The 22652-nt window shown below is 44.6% G+C and overlaps 1 protein-coding gene across 1 annotated transcript in view; it reads right to left on the bottom strand.

The window, feature by feature from the left end:
* Positions 1-7736: 7736 nt before the first annotated feature.
* The window catches only part of NCF1 (neutrophil cytosolic factor 1), a 52484-nt gene continuing 37568 nt past the window's right edge, over positions 7737-22652 (bottom strand). Inside the window, exons 8-12 of the mRNA XM_082248534.1 lie at positions 15631-15748; positions 15426-15533; positions 13074-13210; positions 11489-11641; positions 7737-7912 (exon numbers count right to left, since the gene is read on the bottom strand). Coding sequence (XP_082104660.1) covers positions 11520-11641; positions 13074-13210; positions 15426-15533; positions 15631-15748 — 485 coding nt within the window. The 3' untranslated portion in view covers positions 7737-7912; positions 11489-11519. The remainder of the gene's footprint in view (positions 7913-11488; positions 11642-13073; positions 13211-15425; positions 15534-15630; positions 15749-22652) is intronic.

Below are 22652 nucleotides of genomic sequence, written 5' to 3'. Positions count from 1 at the left end.
GGTTCCTCTGGACGAGTCCAGAAGAGGCTCAGGTGCATAATTAAAGTCTCCGCCCATCACAAGATGTCCCTCTCGAAAGCTCAGGACTTCCGGCACTAATTGCCGTAAAAAAGATACATGATCAGAGTTCGGTAGATAGACATTCAATAGAGTTAACGTTACCTGATCGACTTTTCCTTTAATCAGCAAAAATCTACCAATGGGGTCTACTAGTTCCTCTTTCAATGACCATGAGAGAGATTTGGAGATAAGAATACTCACTCCTTTTGACTTAGATATTGGTGAGGGGGCATGATAAACCCAGGGGAAATCTTTGTTGTATAACCTAGGGACCGCATCTTTCCGAAAACACGTCTCTTGTAAAAATGCCGCCTGAGTATGGCTGTGTTTTAAATCTGACAAGAGACGTGTCCGTTTCTCTGGGGTGGATAAGCCCCTTACATTAAGAGTGGTTATCTTACACCCCGAGGCCCCTCGCTTGGCCCCCAGTGACATGATTACCCTGGAGGCCCCTCCTCCCACGAGGGCAAGAAAGAAAAAAAAGGATCCCCTCCAATCTGTATTCCAGTACAGATATTAAAAAAAAATTGGTTAAACCGTAACCAAGCGCAACCAGGCGCTACCTAACGTGGGAGAAATGTGGTTAGTAGGCACCATAATGGAAAATAGTATCCTAGGAAAAACCAGAGAAAAAAAAAAGGAGAAAATTCCCCAAATATTGTAGAAAGAATCAAAAAGAGAAAAAGAAAAAAAAAAAGACCAATAAGGAAAAAGGAGACGTGACCAAAGAGTCACACATAATAGCCCTTATGGGTACCTAAGCTATAACCCCCCTGCCCTGTGAAGAGACACTCATAACAACGTTTTTCTATGTTAATAAACAAGCCCCCCCCCCCCCCCCACCCAAAATATCCCTCTCCTATTATCACTCAGGGGAGCATCATGAAGTCCTCAGGCATCTAGGATCTATAGTTCCTCTACAGAAAATGAATATACCCAAGACCCTTATTATAAGGCCCCAAATCCCCCACGCAAGACCCCCAGACGCCCAAGCAGCATAAACTGCCCGCCATAGGGTCTCATAGGGATCTTTCTAGCAGTATGCCTGAAAAAATAAGGAGATATAGAGTTTTTCCAGTATAAGTCCTGTTATGTGTTAGGATCCTTGTTCTCCAAGGGGGCCACCTCCTCTAGCAGTCCAGGGCGGCTTCTTAGTCGATATGGAGATCTGGACTCGGGGGATTCCATCGAAAGTCGGTTCCATGGATTACTGAGCCAATTGGGAATTGCTATTATGGGTGCCTCTAAGAAAGAAAATAACTCGGGTATCTGGTCATGCCATCTCAAGGCAAATGAGTTTCCGTTCCGGAGGACCATCAAATGGAATGGGTGTCCCCAGTGGTATGTAGCACCCGCATAGCTGATTTCAGCTAGCAATGGTTTTAAAATGGCTCTCATCCGCAAGGTGCGGCATGAAAGATCCGCCAGGAGCCGAATTGATGCCCCATTAATGTCCAAGGGTCCTTGATTCCATGCACAGCGCATCATTTTTTCCTTGAGGGAATAAAAATGTATTCTGACCAATACATCACGTGGGTGGTCCTCTCCTACACTGCGAGGTGCTTGTACTCTATGTACTCTGTCTATTTCAATGTCCTCTGTGGACAGACGGTCCAGTATTTTATTAAATATCTCCATAACAGTTATCTTAAGCTTAGGGCCCAGAATGGTCTCCGGTATCCCCCGCAATCTTATACAGGTATTATTTCTACGGCTACGGTTTTCACTGTCATCCTGTTGGAGTTGCAGTATAGTTAGTTGTGTCTGGAAAAGGGCCTGTGAATTTTCTAAGTCAGTGACTCGAGTCCAGCATAGATTGGGCTACCTCCACAGCAACTACTTTACTGTCCATTTGTTCAAATTGTTGTTTTATAGCATTTATTTCATGAGAAAGATTACTCACAATTGAAGTTGCCATCTCATTCATGTCCTGTTTTGATGGTATTACAGATAGGAGTTCCCTCCAGTTAGGTACCGATGAGCTTTTGGATCGGCCAGGAGAGGTGAAGATGTCCAATGGATCTGCCCGCTGTTTATCCATTATATGTAACAGAGCAGGAGGGCTGCGGGGAGAGGCAGGATGGGTCACTATGTGGCACTGAGCCGGTTTAGGAGGTTTTTCTGTTGTAATTGGACCGTTAGCCGGCAGACTTGGAGGCGCCATCTTGAAAGGTGCAGGGGATAACTGTGCTGCGGGGAGCCGGAGAAAATAGGCAGCGATGTCTGGTCTCCTACTGGTCTCCGGAGGCTTCTATGGTTTGTTAGGTGCTGGCATATGCGGGAATGCAGGGCTGGGTCGGGCTCGCTGGCTGCATGCGGCTGGAACACCGCTATGATTCACGGAGCTCCTAGGAAACATGTCCTCACGGCGCCATGATATCTTTGGCAATAAAAAAAAACTTCATAATAAATAAGATTACTTGAGAAATGAAAGAAAGAAAAAAAACCTAAAAAAACTAAAGACTAACATCTTATTGAAATTCTAGGTTCACTTGGAAGCATTATTTAGTTAGTACTCTATTCTAGTTTTGATTCAACTGTCTTTTGCAATTGAGATTGTGGCAGCTGGCATAGTAACTGCTGTTTTAATTTGGTAATAAAGTATCATAAATAATAAAAAGAATAAAGAATTTATATAGCTTTCCACACGAAAAGCTGCAACAAAAAGCTATTAACACAAGACTCCATTAATTGCACTCGACTATGTTATTAGAGCTAATTGCGTTCAACATTAGTTGAAAGAGCAGAAGCGTTAAGAAGTCAAGGTTTTAAAGCTGACCATTAAGTATAAATCAGTAAACCGATGAAGCAGATACTTTACATTTCAGGCCAAGGGGTAAATATATGAGAAGTCAGAAAAATTAGCAAATTCGAGAAAAATTATTCATCCCTCTTCAGCATTAGACTACAGTCTACAATTTGTGACCTAGTTTAATTACCAATTTTTAGTCAGCATATTATCCCCTAATAAGATGCTCCTATATAGTAAGGATCTCCTGTATCATGTCTGCAGTCTCTGACCATCTATATATATATATATAAGGTTTCCAAGTGAATTAGGTTTCTGTTTACCCCGGGAACAGCACAGGAGATCCACATGGATGCTATGTCACCAGTAGGTGCATACTATTTTAAGTGCCATTATACAATTTTAGGGTGCCATTACCAAGCCACACCCCCTACCGGGTAGGGCGATTTATAGTATAGAATTGCTCAGGATGGCGAACAAGGGTGAGTTAGTGTACTTCTAATGACAGCCTACTTGTTCCTTACCAGAGCTTTCTCTTTTCATTTTTTTTTCCTCCAAGAGCTATGAAATGTGCTTTGATAGCACAGTCTGCATTTATTAAAATTAAAAGCGAACTATGAATGGAGGATGGGTGGATGAATAAAATGTCCACCTCCTCCATTCATAGAACTCCTTTCATTAATCAAAGCTATATTACAGCTTTTCAATGTATAAAGGAGAAAGGCAGAAATGGTAAGCATAGTCAGCTGTCTTGAAGAGTGCCTGTGACAGGTCCCTTGGTTGTATTAACTCACCCAACCACTGGAGGATTACAGGGTATAGGAGGAGGGCAGAGGATTTCAACAATGACAGCTGGCCCCAGCACAAGGGACACTTCAAATTAAATGTAAGTTTTGTCCCACATGCTAATTTTTTTTTTTTTATCTCTTTATGTTTTACCTAAGCGTAGGCTTTAAAGGGGTTGTAAACCCTCACATATACCCAGTGAAGTGGCTGGCCTCAGGTGATAAACAGACATGAAACAAATCCTCCTACATACAGTGGGGGAAATATGTATTTGATCCCCTGCAAAAAATTATTTGATCAGCATGGTGTTCTTAAGCTCATAGTCATCATTTTTCTTCCTCTAAACACAGCGAGTCGAGTTCATGCCAAAGACCTCAATTTTGGTCCTATCTGACCACAGCACTTTCTCCCAATCCTTTGCTGAATCATTTAGATGTTCATTGACATGACTGTACATGTGCCTTCTTGAGAGGCACATGTACAGTCTTTTTGGCACATGTACAGTTTGGAGGAAGAAAAATGCTGACTATTACTCTAAGAACACCATCCCTACAGTCAAGCATGGAGGTGGAAACATGATGCTTTTGGACTGCTTCTCTGCTAAAGGTACAGACCGACTTTGCTGCATTGAGGGCCCAATGGACGGGGCCATGTATTGTAAAATCTTGAATAAGAACCCTCTTCCCTCAGCCAGAACACTGAAAATGGGTCAGGGATGGGTCTTCCAGCATGACAATAACCCCTAACATACCGCCAAGGCAACAAAGGAGTGGCTCAAGAAGAAGCACATTAAGGTCATTGAGTGGCCTTGTCAGTCTCCGTACCTTAATCCTATAGAAAATGTATGGAGTGAGCTGAAACTTCGAGTTGCCTAGCAACATCCAAGAAACCTTAAGGATTTAGAGAAGACCTGTAAAGAAGAGTGGACCAAAATCCCCCCTGAGATGTGTGCAAACCTGGTAACCAACTACAAGAAACGTCTTACCAACAAGGGTTTCTCCACCAAGTACTAAGTCATGTTTTGCTTGTGAATCAAATACTTATTTTACTCACTGAACTGCAACTCCCTGAACTGCAATTTAATTGATAACACTTGTGTCGTGTGTTTTTTTCTGGATTTTTGGTTGATATCCTGTCTCTTCCGTTTAAAATAAACCTATGATACAAATTATAGACCCTTCATTTTTTTGTAAGTGGGCAAACGTACAAAAACTTCAAGGGATCAAAAATTTCCCCCCTCCGTTTGTTGTACCTGTCTCTGTCAATCTGCAGTCTTCTCTTCTCTAGAGCCTTTCAAAGTCCAAAATGTATACAGCTTGTCTGAGAGTTTAGAAAAAGGGGGCGGAGAGCGGAAGTCATACTCTGCAGAGCTCTATGAGGAAAGCTCTGAGAGCTGATCGGAGGGAAGAGACACTTGTCAGTAGTGATTTTTGCTGATAGCAGAGGAATGACACAGCAGACATAAATGACATCTGCTCTTAATTGAGACAAGTACACACTATACAAGGCAGTGGCGTACCAACGGGGGGGGGGGCGGCCGCGGCCCGCCCCGGGTGCCACGCACTGGGGGGTGTCAGCCGGTATCCTGCCCGGCGTGTTCTGACAGATCCCGTATCGCAGTGTGAAGGCAGCTGCAGTGGCAGCTCCTTCAGTCCGCGCTGCTAGCGGGGGGGCGCAGCGGGATAAAGGGGCGGAGCCATGGCTGGAAGAAGGGGGCGGAGCCTCAGTGGGAAGAAGGGACGGAGCCTCGGTGGGAAGAAGGTGAGTGCCCAAGTGTGTGTGCTGGATAGGAGAGGGATGGGGCAGCTGCATATAGAGGAATTCATCTTTCCCTATTCTTCCTGCAGCTGCTGAATAACTGATTCTCCTCCTCTCCCTCCTGCAGGAAGAATAGGGAAAGATCAATTCCTCTATATGCATCTGCCCCATCCCCCTCCTATACAACTTCTTTTGCTGGCTCCCCAGTGCTCTTAACCCCCCCCCCTCCAGTGCTCTTATCCCCCCCTCAGTGCTCTTAACCCCCCCCCCCAGTGCACTGGACCCCCCCTGTTCTTTAGCCCCCCCCCAGTGCTCTTCAGCTCCCCACAGTGCTTTTCATCTCTCTCCTCCCTATGCTCCCTGTCCCCCCCCAGTGCTCTCCTCCCCCCTGGTTTTCCCTGCCTGCCCCCCAAGTGCTCCCTGTCCCCCCCAGTGCTCTCCACCCCCTGCACCTTCCAACCCCCCTGCAATGCTTTCCAAACCCCCTCTTAATTCTCTCCAGTCCCCCCCCACACCCCACCGTGCCCTTCAGCTCCTCCGGTGCTCTCTGCTTTGCCTGTGCTCTCCGGCCCCCCCTAGTGCTCTTCTATCTTCTATCATGTCCTCAGTCTCTGACCATCTCCTGTATCATGTCTGCAGTCTCTGAGCATCTCCTGTATCATGTCTGCAGTCTCTGAGCATCTCCTGTATCATGTCTGCAGTCTCTGACCATCTACTGTATCATGTCTGCAGTCTCTGACCATCTACTGTATCATGTCTGCAGTCTCTGAGCATCTCCTGTATCATGTCTGCAGTCTCTGACCATCTCCTGTATCACGTCTACAGTCTCTGACCATCTACTGTATCATGTCCTCAGTCTCTGACCATCTCTTGTATCATGTCCTCAGTCTCTGACCATCTCTTGTATCATGTCCTCAGTCTCTGACCATCTCCTGTATCATGTCCTCAGTCTCTGACCATCTCTTGTATCATGTCTGCAATCTCTGACTATCTCTTGTATCAGGTCCTCAGTCTCTGACCATCTCTTGTATTGTGTCCTCAGTCTCTGACCATCTTCTGTATCATGTCTGCAGTTTCTGACCATCTCTTGTATCATGTCTGTAGTCTCTGACCATCTCCTGTATTAAGTCCGTAGTCTCGGACCATCTCCTGTACCATGTCTGCAGTCTCGGACCATCTCCTGTATCATGTCCTCAGTCTCTGACCATCTTCTGTATCATGTCTGCAGTCTCTGACCATCTCCTGTATCATGTCCGCAGTCTCTGACCATCTCTTGTATCATGTCTGTAGTCTCTGACCATCTCCCGTATCAAGTCCGTAGTCTCGGACCATCTCCCGTATCAAGTCTGCAGTCTCGGACCATCTCCTGTATCATGTCTGCAGTCTCTGACCATCTCCTGTATCATGTCTGCAGTCTCTGACCATCTCCTGTATCATGTCTGCAGTCTCTGACCATCTCCTGTATCACGTCTGCAGTCTCTGACCATCTACTGTATCATGTCTGCAGTCTCTGAGCATCTCCTGTATTATGTCTGCAGTCTCTGACCATGTCTTGTATCATGTCTGTAGTCTCTGACCATCTCCTGTATCAAGTCCGTAGTCTCTGACCATCTCCTGTACCATGTCTGCAGTCTCGGACCATCTCCTGTATCATGTCTGCAGTCTCTGACCATCTTCTGTATCATGTCTGCAGTCTCTGACCATCTCCTGTATCATGTCCGCAGTCTCTGACCATCTCTTGTATCATGTCTGTAGTCTCTGACCATCTCCTGTATCAAGTCCGTAGTCTCTGACCATCTCCTGTACCATGTCTGCAGTCTCGGACCATCTCCTGTATCATGTCTGCAGTCTCTGACCATCTCCTGTACCATGTCCGCAGTCTCTGACCATCTCCTTTAGCATGTCTCCAATCTCTTACTCAAACTTAAACACATTGCTAATAATATTAGCTATCTATTTATGCTAAAGGTAGGACTGTGCAGGGGAGGCAGAGAGTGCAAAAGGGGGAACTGTGATTAGAGAGACGGAGGGCAGACTGCAAGGGGCACTGTGATGGGGGGCTGTGAAATTTGTGCAATAAATATTCTTGAAAACATTACAAATTTGTGTGGGTGTTTTTACATTTTAAAGTTGGGGGGGTGCCAGATATAGGATCCGCCCCGGGTGCCAAATGCTCTAGGTACGCCACTGATACAAGGATATGCTTTGTTCATATGTCATGTTTGAAGTTTACAATCACTTTAAGTGCACCTGGAGTTCATATCAGTCTTAAAAGAAACAGGTACAATGGATTATTCATATATTTTAATATATTAGAACATACATCAAAACAGACATTTTTCTGTATTTTTTTGCAGAAACAAAAATGCTCCTTTTCGAATAATACTAGAAAGGCATAGCTTTTAATAAATGGAAATCTATCCACTGTGGGAGGAGGTGGTTTCCACTGGCAACAAAGAAAGTTTGTTGAGGTATGCAGGAGTTAACTGTGCAACAACATGATATTTCAAAAACAGTGCTTGGAGTGTTGATGTTCCCTAAATGAAGGTAATAATATATCTACTAGTGATGGGCCGAACACCCCCCCATTCGGTTCGCACCAGAACATCTCGAACAGGGGAAAAGTTCTAGTGAACATGCAAACTCTATAAAAGTCTATGGAACACGAACATGAAAAATTAAAAGTCCTAATTTTAAAGGCTACTATGCAAGTTATTCATATAAAAACTGTATGGGGACCTGGGTACTGCCCTGGGGGACATGTATCAATGCAAAAGAAGTTTCTTAAAACAATCGTTTTTACAGAAACAGTGATTTTAATTATGCTTAAAGTGAAACAATAAAAATTAAAAATTCCTTTAAATATCGTGCATGGGGGCTTTAATGTTCTTGTAAAGTGGCGCATCTGTACGATGTATGGAGTCTTTTGCAGCAATACTAATTATTATTTCTAAAGGAAAAAATGTAATTTAAACTTGCTCGCGGCTGTAATGTATTGTCGGCTCCCGGCAATACAGATGCCATACCAAGCTGTCCAATATTTCCCCTAGACGCCAATGTTAAAGACGGGCAGCAGTGCCATGCCAAGCTGACCAATATTTCCTATAGGCGCCAATGTTAAAGACGGGGAGCAGTGCCATGCTAAGCAGACCAATATTTCCCATAGATGCCAATGAGCGCTGAAAGCTGAAAGCTGAAAATTGGTCTAGGCAGGAAGGGGGTGAAAGTGCCCTGTATTTAATTGGTTAAGGGGAACCCTATGAAAGAAGTAAAAAAAAAAAAAAAAAATGGCCCTTTGGGTCTGGTATAGATTTTAAGGGAAACTCCATGCCAAAATAAAAAAACAAAACGGTGCGGGGTCCCCGCCCCCAAAATCCATACCAGGCCCTTTAGGTCTGGTACAGATTTTAAGGGGAACTCCACGTCAATATTGGAAAAAAAAATGGCGTGGGCTCCCCCCCAAAATCCATACCAGACCCTTATCCAAGCATGCAGCCTTAGGAAAGGGGGGGGGGGGGGCGAGGGAGCGCCCCCTCTGAACCATACCAGGCCGCTTGCCCTCAACATGGGGACAACCCTGGGCTGTGGCTGAGGGGGTCTGTGGGTGGGGGGGGCTTATCACAATCTGAAAGCCCCCTTTAAAAAGGAGGCCCCCAGATCCCGCCCCCCCATCTGAATGGGTTTCGGGTACATCGTACCCCTACCCATTTGCCAAAAATTGTACAAAAAAATAAACACAATAGACAGTTTTTGACAAGTTCTTTATTCAAAAATAAAAATAAAAAAATAGTGTCCCTTGATGTAAATCCATCGTCAATCACGACGCCTGCCGCACCCGAAAAATAGAAAATATTTCAAAGACGCTTCGCCTCTTTTGAGGCGTACCCGCCAAATTACGCTCTTGAGCTTTGACAGCTCTTTTATAGGCAAGGGGCAGGGTTACGTCATCTGGGGGCTCTGGTCCTTTCTGACGTCACGTGACGTCACGTGACGTCATGTGGCATCAAAAGGGGGGCAGTGCCACCGGGTGACGTAATCGGATGGCCCCGCCCCTTGTCTATAAAAGAGCTGTCAAAGCTCAAGAGCGTCATTCGGTGGGTAGCCTCAGAAGAGGCGGAAGCGTCCTTTATATTATTTTCTATTCTTCGGGTGCTGGGAATGTCATGATTGACGATGGATTTACATCGAGGGAAATTATTTTTTTTATTTTTATTTTTGAATAAAGGACTTGTCAAAAACTGTCTTTTGTGTTTATTTTTTGTACAATTTTTTGGTGAATGGGAAGGGGTACGATGTACCTGATACCCATTCACATGGAGGGGGCCGGGTTCTTCCAGATTCCGATAAGCCCCCCCACCCGCTGACTCCCACAACCACAGCCCAGGGTTGTCGGGAAGAGGCCTAGACCAATTTTCAGCTTTCAGTGTTTATTGGAATTTATGGGAAATATTGGTCAGTTTGACATGGCACAGCTCCTGGTCTTTAACTTTGGCGTCTATTGGAAATCTTGATCAGCTTGGCAAGGGCACTTCTCCCCATCTTTAACATTGGCGTCTATGGGAAATATTGGACAGCTTGCCATGGCACTGCTCCCTGTCTTTAACCACTTGCAGACTGCCGCACGACTAAATCTACTGCAGCAGTCAGCCCCCTAAAGGCAAAGTGACGTATGGGTACGTCGCTCGCCCGTGGGCCTGTAGGGGGCGAGCGCTTCGCCGCCGCCGGTGCACTCCCGCCCCCGCTCGTTCCTTGCCTAGCCTGCGCGTGTGACCGGTGGCTCCAATGTCCGCCAGCCACTCGCGATCTCCCTCAGGAGAGGGAGAAAGACAGACGGCTAATGTAAATACAGCTGTCTGTCATTCTCCCTGAAGTATTGACAGAGGCTATGCGATCCTGCTATGTAGGATTGTATGTCTCTGTGATTACTTCACTAGCCACGCCCCCTAACAGTTAGATTCACGCCCCTAGGTACACACTTAACCTCTTGATCACCAATAAAGTTAACCCCTTCCCTGCCAGTGTCATTTTTACAGTAACAGTGCATATTTATAGCACTGATTACTGTAGTAAAGTATCAAAAATATCAGTCAAGGGTCCGATCTGTCCGCTGCAATGTCGCAGTCTCGCAAAAAAAAACAAAAAAAAAACGCAGATCGCCGCCATTACTAGTTAAAAAAAAACAATAAAAATGACAAATCTTTCCCGTAGTTAGTAAAGGCAATAACTTTTGCGCAAACCAATCAAAATACGCTTATTGCGATTTTTTTTACCAAAAATATGTAGCACAAAACAAATTGGCCTAAAATGTTAAAAAATTTTGATTTTTACATTTTTTTTGAGAATTTCATATAAAAAATGTGAAAAATATTGTTATTTTTTCAAAATTGTCGCTTTTTTTTTTGTTTATAGCGCAAAAAATAAAAATCGCACAGGTGATCAAATACCACCAAAAGAAAGCTCTGTTTGTGGGAAAAAAAGGACGTCAATTTAATTTGGGTACAGCTGCGCACGACCGCGCAATTGTCCGTTAAATTCACGCAGTGCCGAATCGCAAAATAGGGCCTGGTCTTTGAGCAGCCAAATCCTCCGGGGCTTAAGTGGTTAACATTAGCGTCTATGGGAAATCTTGGTCAGCTTGGCATGGCCAAAACTTGGGGAGCACTGAGAGGAGACCCAGGACTACAACATATCCATACATTATAAAAGTGGGGTATAACCTGAACACTACACTGACTGCCCTAAACTAACTCAACTCACTGTCCACTAACTATCTGCCTAACCTCTATTATCACACACTATACATGGCTTCCATGAAAGCAGCAGCCTTATATAGTGTAGGGTGTGGATTTAGCCCCTGACCCATGATGGCTAAAGGCACCCTGCCTTTGGCCGATTATGGCTTTGACAGGGCATTGTGCTGTGATTGGCCAAAGCATACAGGTCAGGTGCATACTTTGACCAATCATCAGTAATTAATTCACTGCATAGCACAGTGCATTATGGGGCGCTCATCGGCGAGTGAACCTCCTGCAGAGTGCCCCATTTGTTCGGGGGTTCAGTTCCAACACACAAACAGGTGATGTTCGAGTCAAACTTACGTTTGACTCGAACATCAAGCCCATCCCTAATATCTACATATCATTAAATAAAGATTTAAGAAGTCTTTTTAAGTCACGGTTAGGATCTTGAACTTTGTGTTCTCTGTACAACGATCCAAAATCAGCTCTTTGCTTGGCCGTGGAGGAATAGCAGGTTGGGCTTTTGATTTGTCTCCCTCTTGCTCCTCATCTGCATTTAAAAGAGAAAATATACACTGTTTACTACAACTAGGACAAATAGTGCAATAAAATATCTGTCACAGAAATATACTGCAAGTATTTGAGGTTACATATATGGGTAGTCACTATACAGTATATCCTTAACACAGCTTATAGCCCCTAAAGCATAAATCATGAGGACACTAGAAAAACATATATAGCACTTGGGTCAAAGCATCAGAATGACAGCTGGGAAACTAGCATTTTCAAAGGAAAGATTAGTAATGGCAGCCTCCTTTAATCTCTCATGACAGTATCACTTTAGGCTACATTCACACAGGCAATTGGCACACCCTGCAATTTCCGGAGGCAGGAATCTGCAAATTTCTGCATCTACAATGGAGATCTATGAAAGGAGGCAGTGGCGCTATCAATCATCCACCCATCCTCCATTCATAGATCGTGTTCCATTTATAGAAGCTGCAGTATGGCTTTTATGAATAGAGCAGCTGGGCACAAAGGGTGGGCATAGTCAGGATCTCTTGATGAGAGCCTGTGACAGTTCCTTCGATGTATTAACCCCTGCCGCACTGTCCAAAATACACCATTCCTACAATAAAGCATGGAGGGGTAATATCCTGTAATGGGGGAGTTTCTCTGCAGCAGGGACTAGAGCGTGTTGCCCACTCATTGGGCTTCTTCCAATGAGTGGACTGAAGGAGCCCAATGAGTGGGAGACTGGCGTATAGGAGGGAGGGGCCGAGCCAGGAATGTCACACAAATGTGACAAATGTGAATGTGATTACAAGCGCTTTTGATTTTACATTTTGTAAGTGTTTTTTTATATGGAGCCTTTTTTTTTTTTTTTTTTTACACTACAACTTTGTTTTTGGAGGGGTAGTTTTATGTATTGTTGATTTAAAACGACTTTGATTGAAGACACACACATTTTTATTATTTATTATATTTTTGTTCTATTATTTTTAGTGTTGATTTTATGTCGCGCTGCACTGTAGGAATATTTATAGGTTTTTTTTTTTTTGTTTTTTTTTCTGACATGCTGGTGTTATATCTTTTCACTTAGATGTTATAAGTTACACTAGTAAATACAGCTGGATAAAACAAAAACTGTGTCTGTCTTTCAGGCTTCAAAATGTGATTATTTTATAGGGGGGTGATTTTTTTAAATACCCACTGTGTGTATATATATATATATATATATATATATATATATATATTATACACATACACACACATAGATATATATATACACACACACACACATACACACACTGTATATATTGTCCATAGGTACAACAAATCTATTTCTCAGAGATGTAAAAAGAAAGGACGTGTGCCTTTTGAATATGTCTCATTAAACTGCCCTTTTGATGTCATCCCTCATTCATAAAAAAAGACTGGATGGTATATAAAATGTTTAAATTTTAAATTTCAGTACTTACCAATAGTCATATTCTCCATAACCTCAATTATAGATTGCCGTGCTTTCAGATATTTTTTGCTGTTTCTCCTGTATGATTCCTGGCTGATTTCTTTACGTTTTTGCTTGTGGATACTTTTAGCATTTGAAATTGTGCCTCTGTAGTTGAAGAACAAATAGTTTTCTTACTTTTACCATGTGTTAAATGTGTTTATGTAAATGTATTTTTGCAAATTCAGTAACATTTATATAAATGTACATTAATACATAACTTAAATAAGATATGTAAATATGTATATAGAAACAATATATATATATATATATATATATATATATATATATATATATATATATATAATGTTAACAAGACAGTAACAGTTTAACAGAAGAGCTCATTATGTGTATTTCACTTTTGTAATTAATGTCAGATTATTCTTGTAAATCAAGTTTCCTACACACTCTTTAGCTTTCTATCACATCTCCACAACAAAAATGTCAGTGTTTGCTACAGTATTTAAACACTGCTCAAAAAAAATAAAGGAACAACTTTTTATCAGAGTATAGCATCAAGTCATTTAAACTCCTGGGATATTGATCTGGTTAGTTAACTAGCAGAGGGGTTTTTTATTTAGTTTCAGCTGCTTTGGTGTTAATGAAATTAACAACAGGTGCACTAGATGGGCAACAATGAGATGACCTCCAAAACAGGAATGGTATACAGGTGGAGGCCACTGACAGTTTTTTACCCACTCATCTTGTCTGACTGTTTTTCACTAATTTTGCATTTGGCTAGGGTCAGTGTTACTACTGATAGCATGAGGCAATATCTGGACCCTATAGAGGTTGTACAGGTAGTCAAACTCCTCCAGGATGGCACAACAGTCCATATCAGTATAGATATCCAGCATGATATTTTTCCCCATTGAGATCTGATGTGTTTTCGAAGTGTTCCTTTCATTTTTTTTTAGCAGTATATTAAAGTGTAAGTAAAGGCAAAGCTTTATATTTTTAGTTTTGGATAGAGCGATTAGAACCCCTGTCAGTTTTCATCGCTGTCTCTTCCCCCGTCCTCAGAAAAGTAATAGAGGGGAAATCTTCCAATGGAAACAGTAGTTTTGGTGACCTACGGGTCCCTAAGGATTTCCCTTCATTTGCAGGAATTCCCTCTCACTTCCTGTTTAGCTATAGGACATGAAGTGAAGGGAAATCTCCATAATGGGACACAGATGGCAAAAAAAAGAATCTGATAGGGGTTATAACCCTTCCTTACTCTATCCAAAATTAAAACAAAAATGTTTCCTATAGTTTTATTTTAATGTAGTGTCTATAGTGGACACTTCATCCTCAGTGCAGCTCAAAAATGCTAAGACTGCTACTATTACAGTCTGAGTGTTAACAGCTTTCCTCCCCATCTACTGCACCCATTCACACAAACAGGAGATCGCTGAGAAGTTTTGTAGAGTGTGTGGTGCTTGATGGGGACTAGTTTCCCATCAGGTCCTCCTCTCATGTGATTGATATCGGAACACAGTGGGTGGATTCCATAGGCGCTTTTCAGCCCAATAGTGGCTATGGAATCCACCCACTGGTGTCTGCTGTCAGACACACAGGAGGCAGACCTGGTGGGAAACTAAAGGTGAAGAAATGTCACCAACACACCAAGGATTCCTCAAATTTGTCCAAAGTCTTACTTCATGATCACATAGTACATGCAACACCACGCTGGGTCCCTTTAAACAGCCATCTTCAGGAATGTGTGCATTGGGATTATTGTGATTTGACCTGGTGCGAAACTATTCTCAGTCATCTATCATGCTCTACTCACTCAACAAATTTCCATGACAATGCACTTGTCGGGAGCATGGAGTCCAAAGGGGGAACTATGAGAGACTAGTTCCCCGTCAGGTCTACCTCGCTTCTGATTTACAGCGGACAGCAGTGGACAGATTTCATAGCTACTATTAGATTGAATCACAACCAAGGTGGATCTGTCGGGAACTAGTCTCTCAGAGTTCCGCATCAGGCTCTGCCCACTGTCAGAGTGCCCTACATCACTGGTTGCTGGGATGCTGGCAGCCTGCCTCCTAGCAACCAATGAAGCTAATCCACAAAACAATAATAAAGTTAAAAAACTCAACACTTTCCCCTTACTCCCTCTTGACCCCCCCCCCTCCCCTTACTCCCTCTTGACCCACCCCCCCCCCCCCCATGAATCTGTCAAATGTGTCCGAACATTTTCCAAAACTGCCGCAAATCTTTCATGAATCCAGAGCAGGATTTTAAAGGGAACTTAACACCAGAAAAGTGTCGTAAATACTTTAATAAAATTTGCTTTATATAAAACTTTATAAAATGTATTTTATCTTATTCTTACCTTCGGGGGGGCAATGCCTTTGTCTTTGTTTGGATTCTATCTTCGGAAATAGTGTCCCCTGACTTCTCCAGATACATTGCTGGGAAGTAGCCAGTTACACTGCCCCTTCTGGAACAAAAAAACAGACATTTATAGAAGAATTTCTTACACAATTGACAAGTATTAACCTTTTAGGTAATTCCAACATTTGCTTGCCAGCTTTTACCTGACAACCCACCAGCCATCAAGGAGTTTGTGAATTACTTCAACTATATCACCCTCCTGTACATCCAACTCATCCTCCAGTTCTCCTGTAAAATCTTTTGTAGCAATGTGCAATTCCCCTGAACACAAGAGCAAAATGTTAGCTTTGAAAAGCACTTGTTTCACTGATAAATATAAATCAGGCCTTTTTATTGAAAGTAAACATAATACCAAGTAACATTGAATGGTGATATTAAAGAATGACTATTACACAAGACCTTTTTAACCTGAATGTATCTGTATATTGGGATTAAAGGATAACTGAATCTCTGGTACAAGTTGTCCTTTAAACCTGAAGTTTAGGTATTTTTTTTTTTTGGCATAGTTACACTGATTCATCTTGGAAGTGGGACCAATGTAAGTACTGTATGTATGTTTTGTATATGGCTGATCTCTTTGAAAGCTGGAAATCACTGTAGTATGTACCGCTACTACAGTGATTGCCCCTCACTTTCAGCTCCTTCTGGGCTCTTATACTTCATAGTTGATGGTAGATCTAAAGGAGATTTTACAGTCAGATTTTATAGTGTATGGTTAAGCCTTAGCCCTACCAGAAACTCACTTTTGTGGACTAGTTTAAACCCCACTTACGCGAGTCAGTAATTTGGTGATCTGACAGTCCCTGATTGTGATGCATGAGAGATATTATCAAACACACCCACTGCAGTCCTTGTTATCCCCTGCATACAGCCTTATGAGAGGGCTTATGTAAAGAGAGCCCTATGTAAAAATAGGTCACTACAAAAATCTTTTTTCCACCTCTATTAAAGTGGTTGTAAACCCACTTTCTCTGTCGCTCATTGACAGACGTAGTCTTCTTGATTCACAAGAACTGGGTTATGTTGTCTCCGCAGGAGTAGGACTAGGCAGAAAATAAAAAACGTTCTGGCTCCACCCTAGGGGCAGTCCCAGAGGGTATATCCTCCCTCTCTCTGCTACAAGGCATCAGTTTTTTTCTGTCTAGTCAGGAGTAAGGACCTAAGTTCCTTGCTGGGATCTCTGGTCCTGGCAAGATTTTTTTTTTTTTAGAAAAAATATTTTTTAGGTAGTTTTTTCTCCAGTGTTTTTTCCTGTGAGATCTTCAAGCAAATACGCCGGACTGGGCGACACCAGTGGTCACCCCAGCCGGCCTACGAGCGCGCGCAGACCATTGCATTGCGCTTGGTCGGCCGCGACACATTCAAGTAAGTATGCGGGGCCGGGCGACGGGCTGGATGTTGAGATCCAGTGGTCACCCCGGTTTCTGCCTACGAGCGCGTGCAGACCAGAGCTCCGCGCTGGGTCGGCCGCGACGGAGTCCCATTGGAGGGACTGACCTTGCGAGTTAAAAGTCTCGCTTGGACGCCAGGAACCAGAGAGTCGAGGCGTCCAGAGTGGTCCACAACCCCCCGCCCCGGTGGAGAGGGTATTGTGAAGAGAGGGTGCCTGTCGGTTCGGTATGGTGAGTAAACGTTCCCTTTTTTCCTCTTTATGAGGCAGTATGAATTATGGGCCCCTCCATACATGGTCAGTATCTGTCTGACACTAAAAGTCCCCCTTGTAAATACAGCATGTGTTTGGTGGGAAGTGGACTTGGTTTGAGAGCTAACACTCTACCCAGCAGACTGTAGTATTACAGCAGACATAGGAGGTATAATCCTACCTTAATTGTAGTGTACCTCCTGCAGATCGATAAACCGCAATTTAGCAGAGATGCAGGTGGATGTGCTGGGGAAAAACGATTTCGGCAGTCCGCCGCCATTTTGCCGTAGACCGGGTGCATGAATGTCCTCAGGTCACGCCGGCCGCCATGTTTTTGGAGTCTATTGTCTCCTGTATGGGGTCGGCCATGTTTGATGAGCCCAGCTACCTCGTGGAGAGCTGGGAACGCCGGAAGGCGTACACAGGGAGCGGAGCCACGTCCTTCTACCCGGGAAAACTAACACAGCTCTTTCCAGTCTGTAAAAGACAGACGCTGACTGCAGTTGGTTGGAAACTTCTCTGCATCGGGTGGTGAGCCTTGAGGGTCCCTCTCTCTCTCTGTGGGGATCGAGAAGCAGGTACTCTGAGGGGCGCTATTGCGCTAGGGGGATACACATAAAAAAAAAAAAAGGAGGTATTTTTTATTTAAAAAAAAAAAAAGAGTTTTTGTTTTTTCTGGCAGAGGTGTCCTGAATTAACATGGACCCTGCCACTCATGTATCTCCACCGGATCCCCTCGAGGTGTCTGCAGGATCCTCCAGCACCCCACTGACGGTTGAATCATTGTCAGCTATTATGGAAACTTTTGTGTCCCGGGTGGAAGTGGCTTGTCAGGGACAGGGCGCAAGAAAGCGACCCCCGCCTAACCCCTTATTATCTGAAACTTCGGATTCAGAATCTGAGCCTATTTCTGCAGTTGCAGGTACTTCATCTGGGATTGGTGTCTCGGGTACTGTCTCTTCAGACAGTGAGGAGGATGTTTCGGCATCAGCCATAGCCCGAGAGGAAGCGTTGGTAAACGCACTCATTGTATCTGTTCAAGAAACCTTAAGATTACAGGGTATTCCGTCGGAAATAGCTGAAACTGAAATCCCCTTTGGGACTAAAAAACGCATCAAAGTAGCGAAGGTTTTTCCATTGCCCAAATGTTTTGGCAATCCAATCAAAGAAGAATGGAGTCTGCCAAAACGCACTTCTGCTATTTCTAAACGCATTAACAGGCGTTATCCGTTTGAGGAAACCCTCATTAAGAAATGGACAGAACCACCTGTGGTGGATTCACCAATTGCTAGATTGAATAAAGCCACGGTTATTCCTTTAGAAGACGCCCCGTCTTTTAAAGATCCAGTGGATCGCAAGATAGAAGCTATGTCTCGCACCATGTTTGCCTTGATTGGATCAGCTTTCAGACCTATAATAGCTATTGGTCTGTTTTCGCAGGCTGTAACTGAATGGACCTAGTGGTTACGCCGGGACTTAGAAGAGGTCCCTCAGGCGGTATCAGATTTGTTGGAACAAATGATACAGGGGTTACAGTTTGTGTGTGATGCGGCGTTAGACGCCACTCCATTATTGGCGCGAGCATCAGTTTCAGCAGTGGTTCTCAGGCGTACACTGTGGCTAAAAGGTTGGTTAGCCGACCAAGGTTCCAAAAAAGCATTGGCTAATATCCCCTTTTTAGGAGAGCGTCTATTTGGAGCCAACTTAGATGAGATCATTAAGGATCTCACGGGAGGAAAGAGCACCTTTTTACCGCAAAATGTTAAAGGTAAAGGACCTCGTCAAAGACGAGGGCCTTCTTTCTCTGCTCACAAAAAGTTTTTTCGTCCCGCGGGTGAAAAAATTAAGTCCTCCAAAGCTCCTTCAGGAGGCTTCAGGGGACGTTGGTCGGGCAAGCAAAAGCCCGCCCCCTCCAGACCTGAAGATAAATCGTCCAAAGCCTGAAGGTGCGCCCCCACCCATAACTGGGGTGGGGGGACGTCTTCGCCGGTACCCGGATCCATGGCTTTCCAGAACCCCGGACAAGTGGGTTTGCGAAGTCATAAGGTCAGGGTACAAAACCAATTTTCGATCTCTCCCACCGGCGCGATTCTTCCCTTCCAATATCCGACTATCCCCGGATCGTCTAGAAGATCTGCGGAGAGCAGTCACGGATTTACTACAACAAGGAGTGGTAGTCCACGTTCCTTGGACAGAACGTTTTCAGGAGTTTTATTCAAACCTATTTAGGAAAGAGGGCAAAGTGCGTCCAATTCTGGACTTAAGGGCACTCAATTCCTTTCTCAACATAAGAAAATTCAAGATGCAATCCATTCACACAGTAGCAGCCTTCCTGCATCCAGGGGATGTCCTAGCGTCCATAGACATCAAGGACGCCTATCTTCACATTTCCATTTTCGCAGGACATCAGCGGTTTCTACGCTTTTCCGTAGAAGAGAACCACTATCAGTTTGTCAGTTTGTGGCGTTACCTTTCTGTCTCGCCACGGCTCCTCGGGTCTTCATGAAGGTGTTGGCCCCAATGTTGGCACTACTGCGCCAAAGAGGCATATCGATTCTAGGTTACCTAGACGATCTCCTGCTTCATGTTGAGTCTCCTCAGACCCTGCTACAAAACATAGAAATTACTATAATTTCTTTACAGGAATTCGGGTGGCTGGTGAACCAGCAAAAGTCATTTCTGGTTCCCACCCAGAGGCTCGAATATCTGGGTCTAATTCTAGACACAGTCAGGACAAGAGTTTTCCTTCCGGTAGGGAAACTCCGGAAGATTCAATCAGCAGTCCAGTTGTTACTATCCAACAGCTGGTCTTCTCTTCGAACTTGCATGAGGGTTCTGGGGTTGATGGTGGCTTCCTTCGAAGCAGTCCCATTGGCCCAGTCCCATACCCGAATTCTTCAGCAAGAGATTCTTCTCAGATGGAATCGGAATCCGGAATCCCTTGACAATCGGATCCGATTGAGCAAACAGACCAGAGAGTCTCTGGTCTGGTGGCTTCGGTCTCCGATGCTCAGCCAGGGAAAGTCATTTCTGCCAATATATTGGACGATAGTGACCACGGATGCCAGCCTATCCGGATGGGGAGGAATTCTCGGTCAGTTATCTGTCCAGGGACTTTGGTCCCCGGAAGAATCCAGGTTGCCGATAAATGTATTGGAACTGAGAGCGATCAGACTTTGTCTGATTCACTGGACCGAGCAGCTCCAGGGCAGCCCGGTTCGTATCCAGTCGGACAACGCCACGGCCGTGGCTTATGTCAATCACCAGGGGGGCACCAAGAGTGTCCGAGTGGCCAAGGAAGTGGCTTGCATTCTTCGCTGGGTGGAACGATTTGTTCCAGCGATCTCTGCGGTGTTCATTCCGGGGGTGGAAAATTGGCAGGCAGATTATCTCAGCCATCAGACTCTGGATCAGGGGGAATGGTCCCTCCATCCAGAAGTTTTCCACTAGTTGTGCCTACGTTGGGGCACCCCGGATGTGGATCTGTTGGCATCACGATTCAACAGGAAAGTACAGAGATTCGTGGCTCGCTCCCACGATCCTCTAGCAGAGACCGCAGACGCACTGATCGCCCCGTGGGGGCAATACCAGCTAATGTATGCCTTCCCTCCTCTCGGGTTACTGCCAAGACTTCTTCGCAGGATAGAGGAGGAAGGAATTCCAGTAATCCTGGTAGCTCCGGACTGGCCTCGCCGAGCGTGGTACGCCGACTTGGTCAGACTGGTGGCGGACGTCCCGTGGAGACTTCCTCTCAGGGAGGACCTACTGTCTCAGGGACCGATCTTCCATCCTGCTTTACGATCGCTGGCTTTAACGGCCTGGCTATTGAGACCCAGGTGCTGAAGGACAAGGGTTGTCAGCTTCAGTTATTCCTACTCTAGTTAAAGCAAGGAAAGCGACTTCCAGAAAGATTTATCATCGCACATGGAAGTCCTACATTGCATGGTGTGAACCTCTGGGGTTCCGTCCACGGTCTTATTCGGTTAGTCGAATATTAGCTTTTCTGCAACAAGGGGTTGAGCAGAAACTGGCCTTGAGTACTATCAAGTGTCAGGTCTCAGCCTTAGCTATCTTCTTTCAGAAGCCTTTGGCTACTCATTCCTTGGTGCGGAATTTCATCCAGGGGGTGCGACATCTGGCTCCGCCAGTGCGAGCGCCGTTACCACCCTGGGATCTTAATTTAGTATTGTGGGTTCTTCAGAAACCTCCCTTTGAAGATATTAGGGAGATTCCTCTACCTACGTTGTCCCAGAAGGTGGCCTTCTTGGTGGCTATCACTTCTGCACGCAGGGTGTCAGAACTGGCCGCATTATCTTGTCGTTTCCCATATCTGGTGATTCATAGAGATAAGGTGGTTCTTCGTCCGAATCCATCCTTCCTACCAAAAGTGGTTTCAGAATTTCATCTGAATGAAGAAATTGTATTACCTTCCCTGTGTCCTAAGCCCAGTCATCCTCGGGAGTTTGCTTTGCACTCCTTGGATGTGGTCCGGGCGATCAGGGTATACTTGAAAACGACAGACTCGTTTCGCAAGACGGATTCACTTTTTGTGGTCCCGGATGGACCCAAAAAGGGGTTGCCTGCATCTGCCGCGACTATTTCCAAATGGATCAGACAGATGGTGGTACAGGCTTATTCTATTAAGGGTCGGGAGCCCCCGTTCCCTGTTAAGGCGCACTCCACTCGGGCACTTAGTGCGTCATGGGCCTTTCGCCATCAGGCGTCAGTGGTCCAGGTGTGCAAGGCGGCTACCTGGTCGTCGGTGCATACCTTTACAAAACATTATAAAGTTGATGTAATGGCATCGTCTGATGCCTCGTTTGGCCGCAAGGTTTTGCAGGCCGCCATTTGAGGAGACTAGTGGTCTACCTCGAGGGTTTTTTTCCGTTGGAATTTTTATTTGAGTCTCATTCTTTGTTTATAATGAGCCTTTAAAACTTCTAGTTTGGCACCGGTTGGGCCTTCTAGATTGGATTTTGATTTCTGTCAATCCCACCCCTCATTTGTGGCACTGCTTCTGGATGTCCCAGTTCTTGTGAATCAAGAAGACTACGTCTGTCAATGAGCGACAGAGAAAATCGGATTTTTGTAAGATCTTACCGTAAAATCCTTTTCTCTTAGCTCATTGACAGACGTAGTACCCGCCCCTCTATCATTGAGTTGGGTTGGGTTAAATTCTCTGTTGCTGCTTTGTGACAGAACTGATGCCTTGTAGCAGAGAGAGGGAGGATATACCCTCTGGGACTGCCCCTAGGGTGGAGCCAGAACGTTTTTTCTTTTCTGCCTAGTCCTACTCCTGCAGAGACAACATAACCCAGTTCTTGTGAATCAAGAAGACTACGTCTGTCAATGAGCTAAGAGAAAAGGATTTTACGGTAAGATCCGATTTTAATTACTTATACCTATAGGTAAGCCTATATTAAGGCTTACCTATAGGTGCTGTAAATATCTCCTAAACTTGCACCGTTTAGGAGATATTTGCAGTGCATGCAGCCAATGATGTCATCGCGCATACGCTCTGAA

The sequence above is a fragment of the Pelophylax lessonae genome, assembly GCF_965119305.1.
Source record: "Pelophylax lessonae genome assembly, chromosome: 2".
NCBI classification, from domain to species: Eukaryota; Metazoa; Chordata; class Amphibia; order Anura; family Ranidae; genus Pelophylax; species Pelophylax lessonae.
Note: the sequence above shows the minus strand (reverse complement) of the source record. Positions and strands in the feature narration are given on the sequence as shown.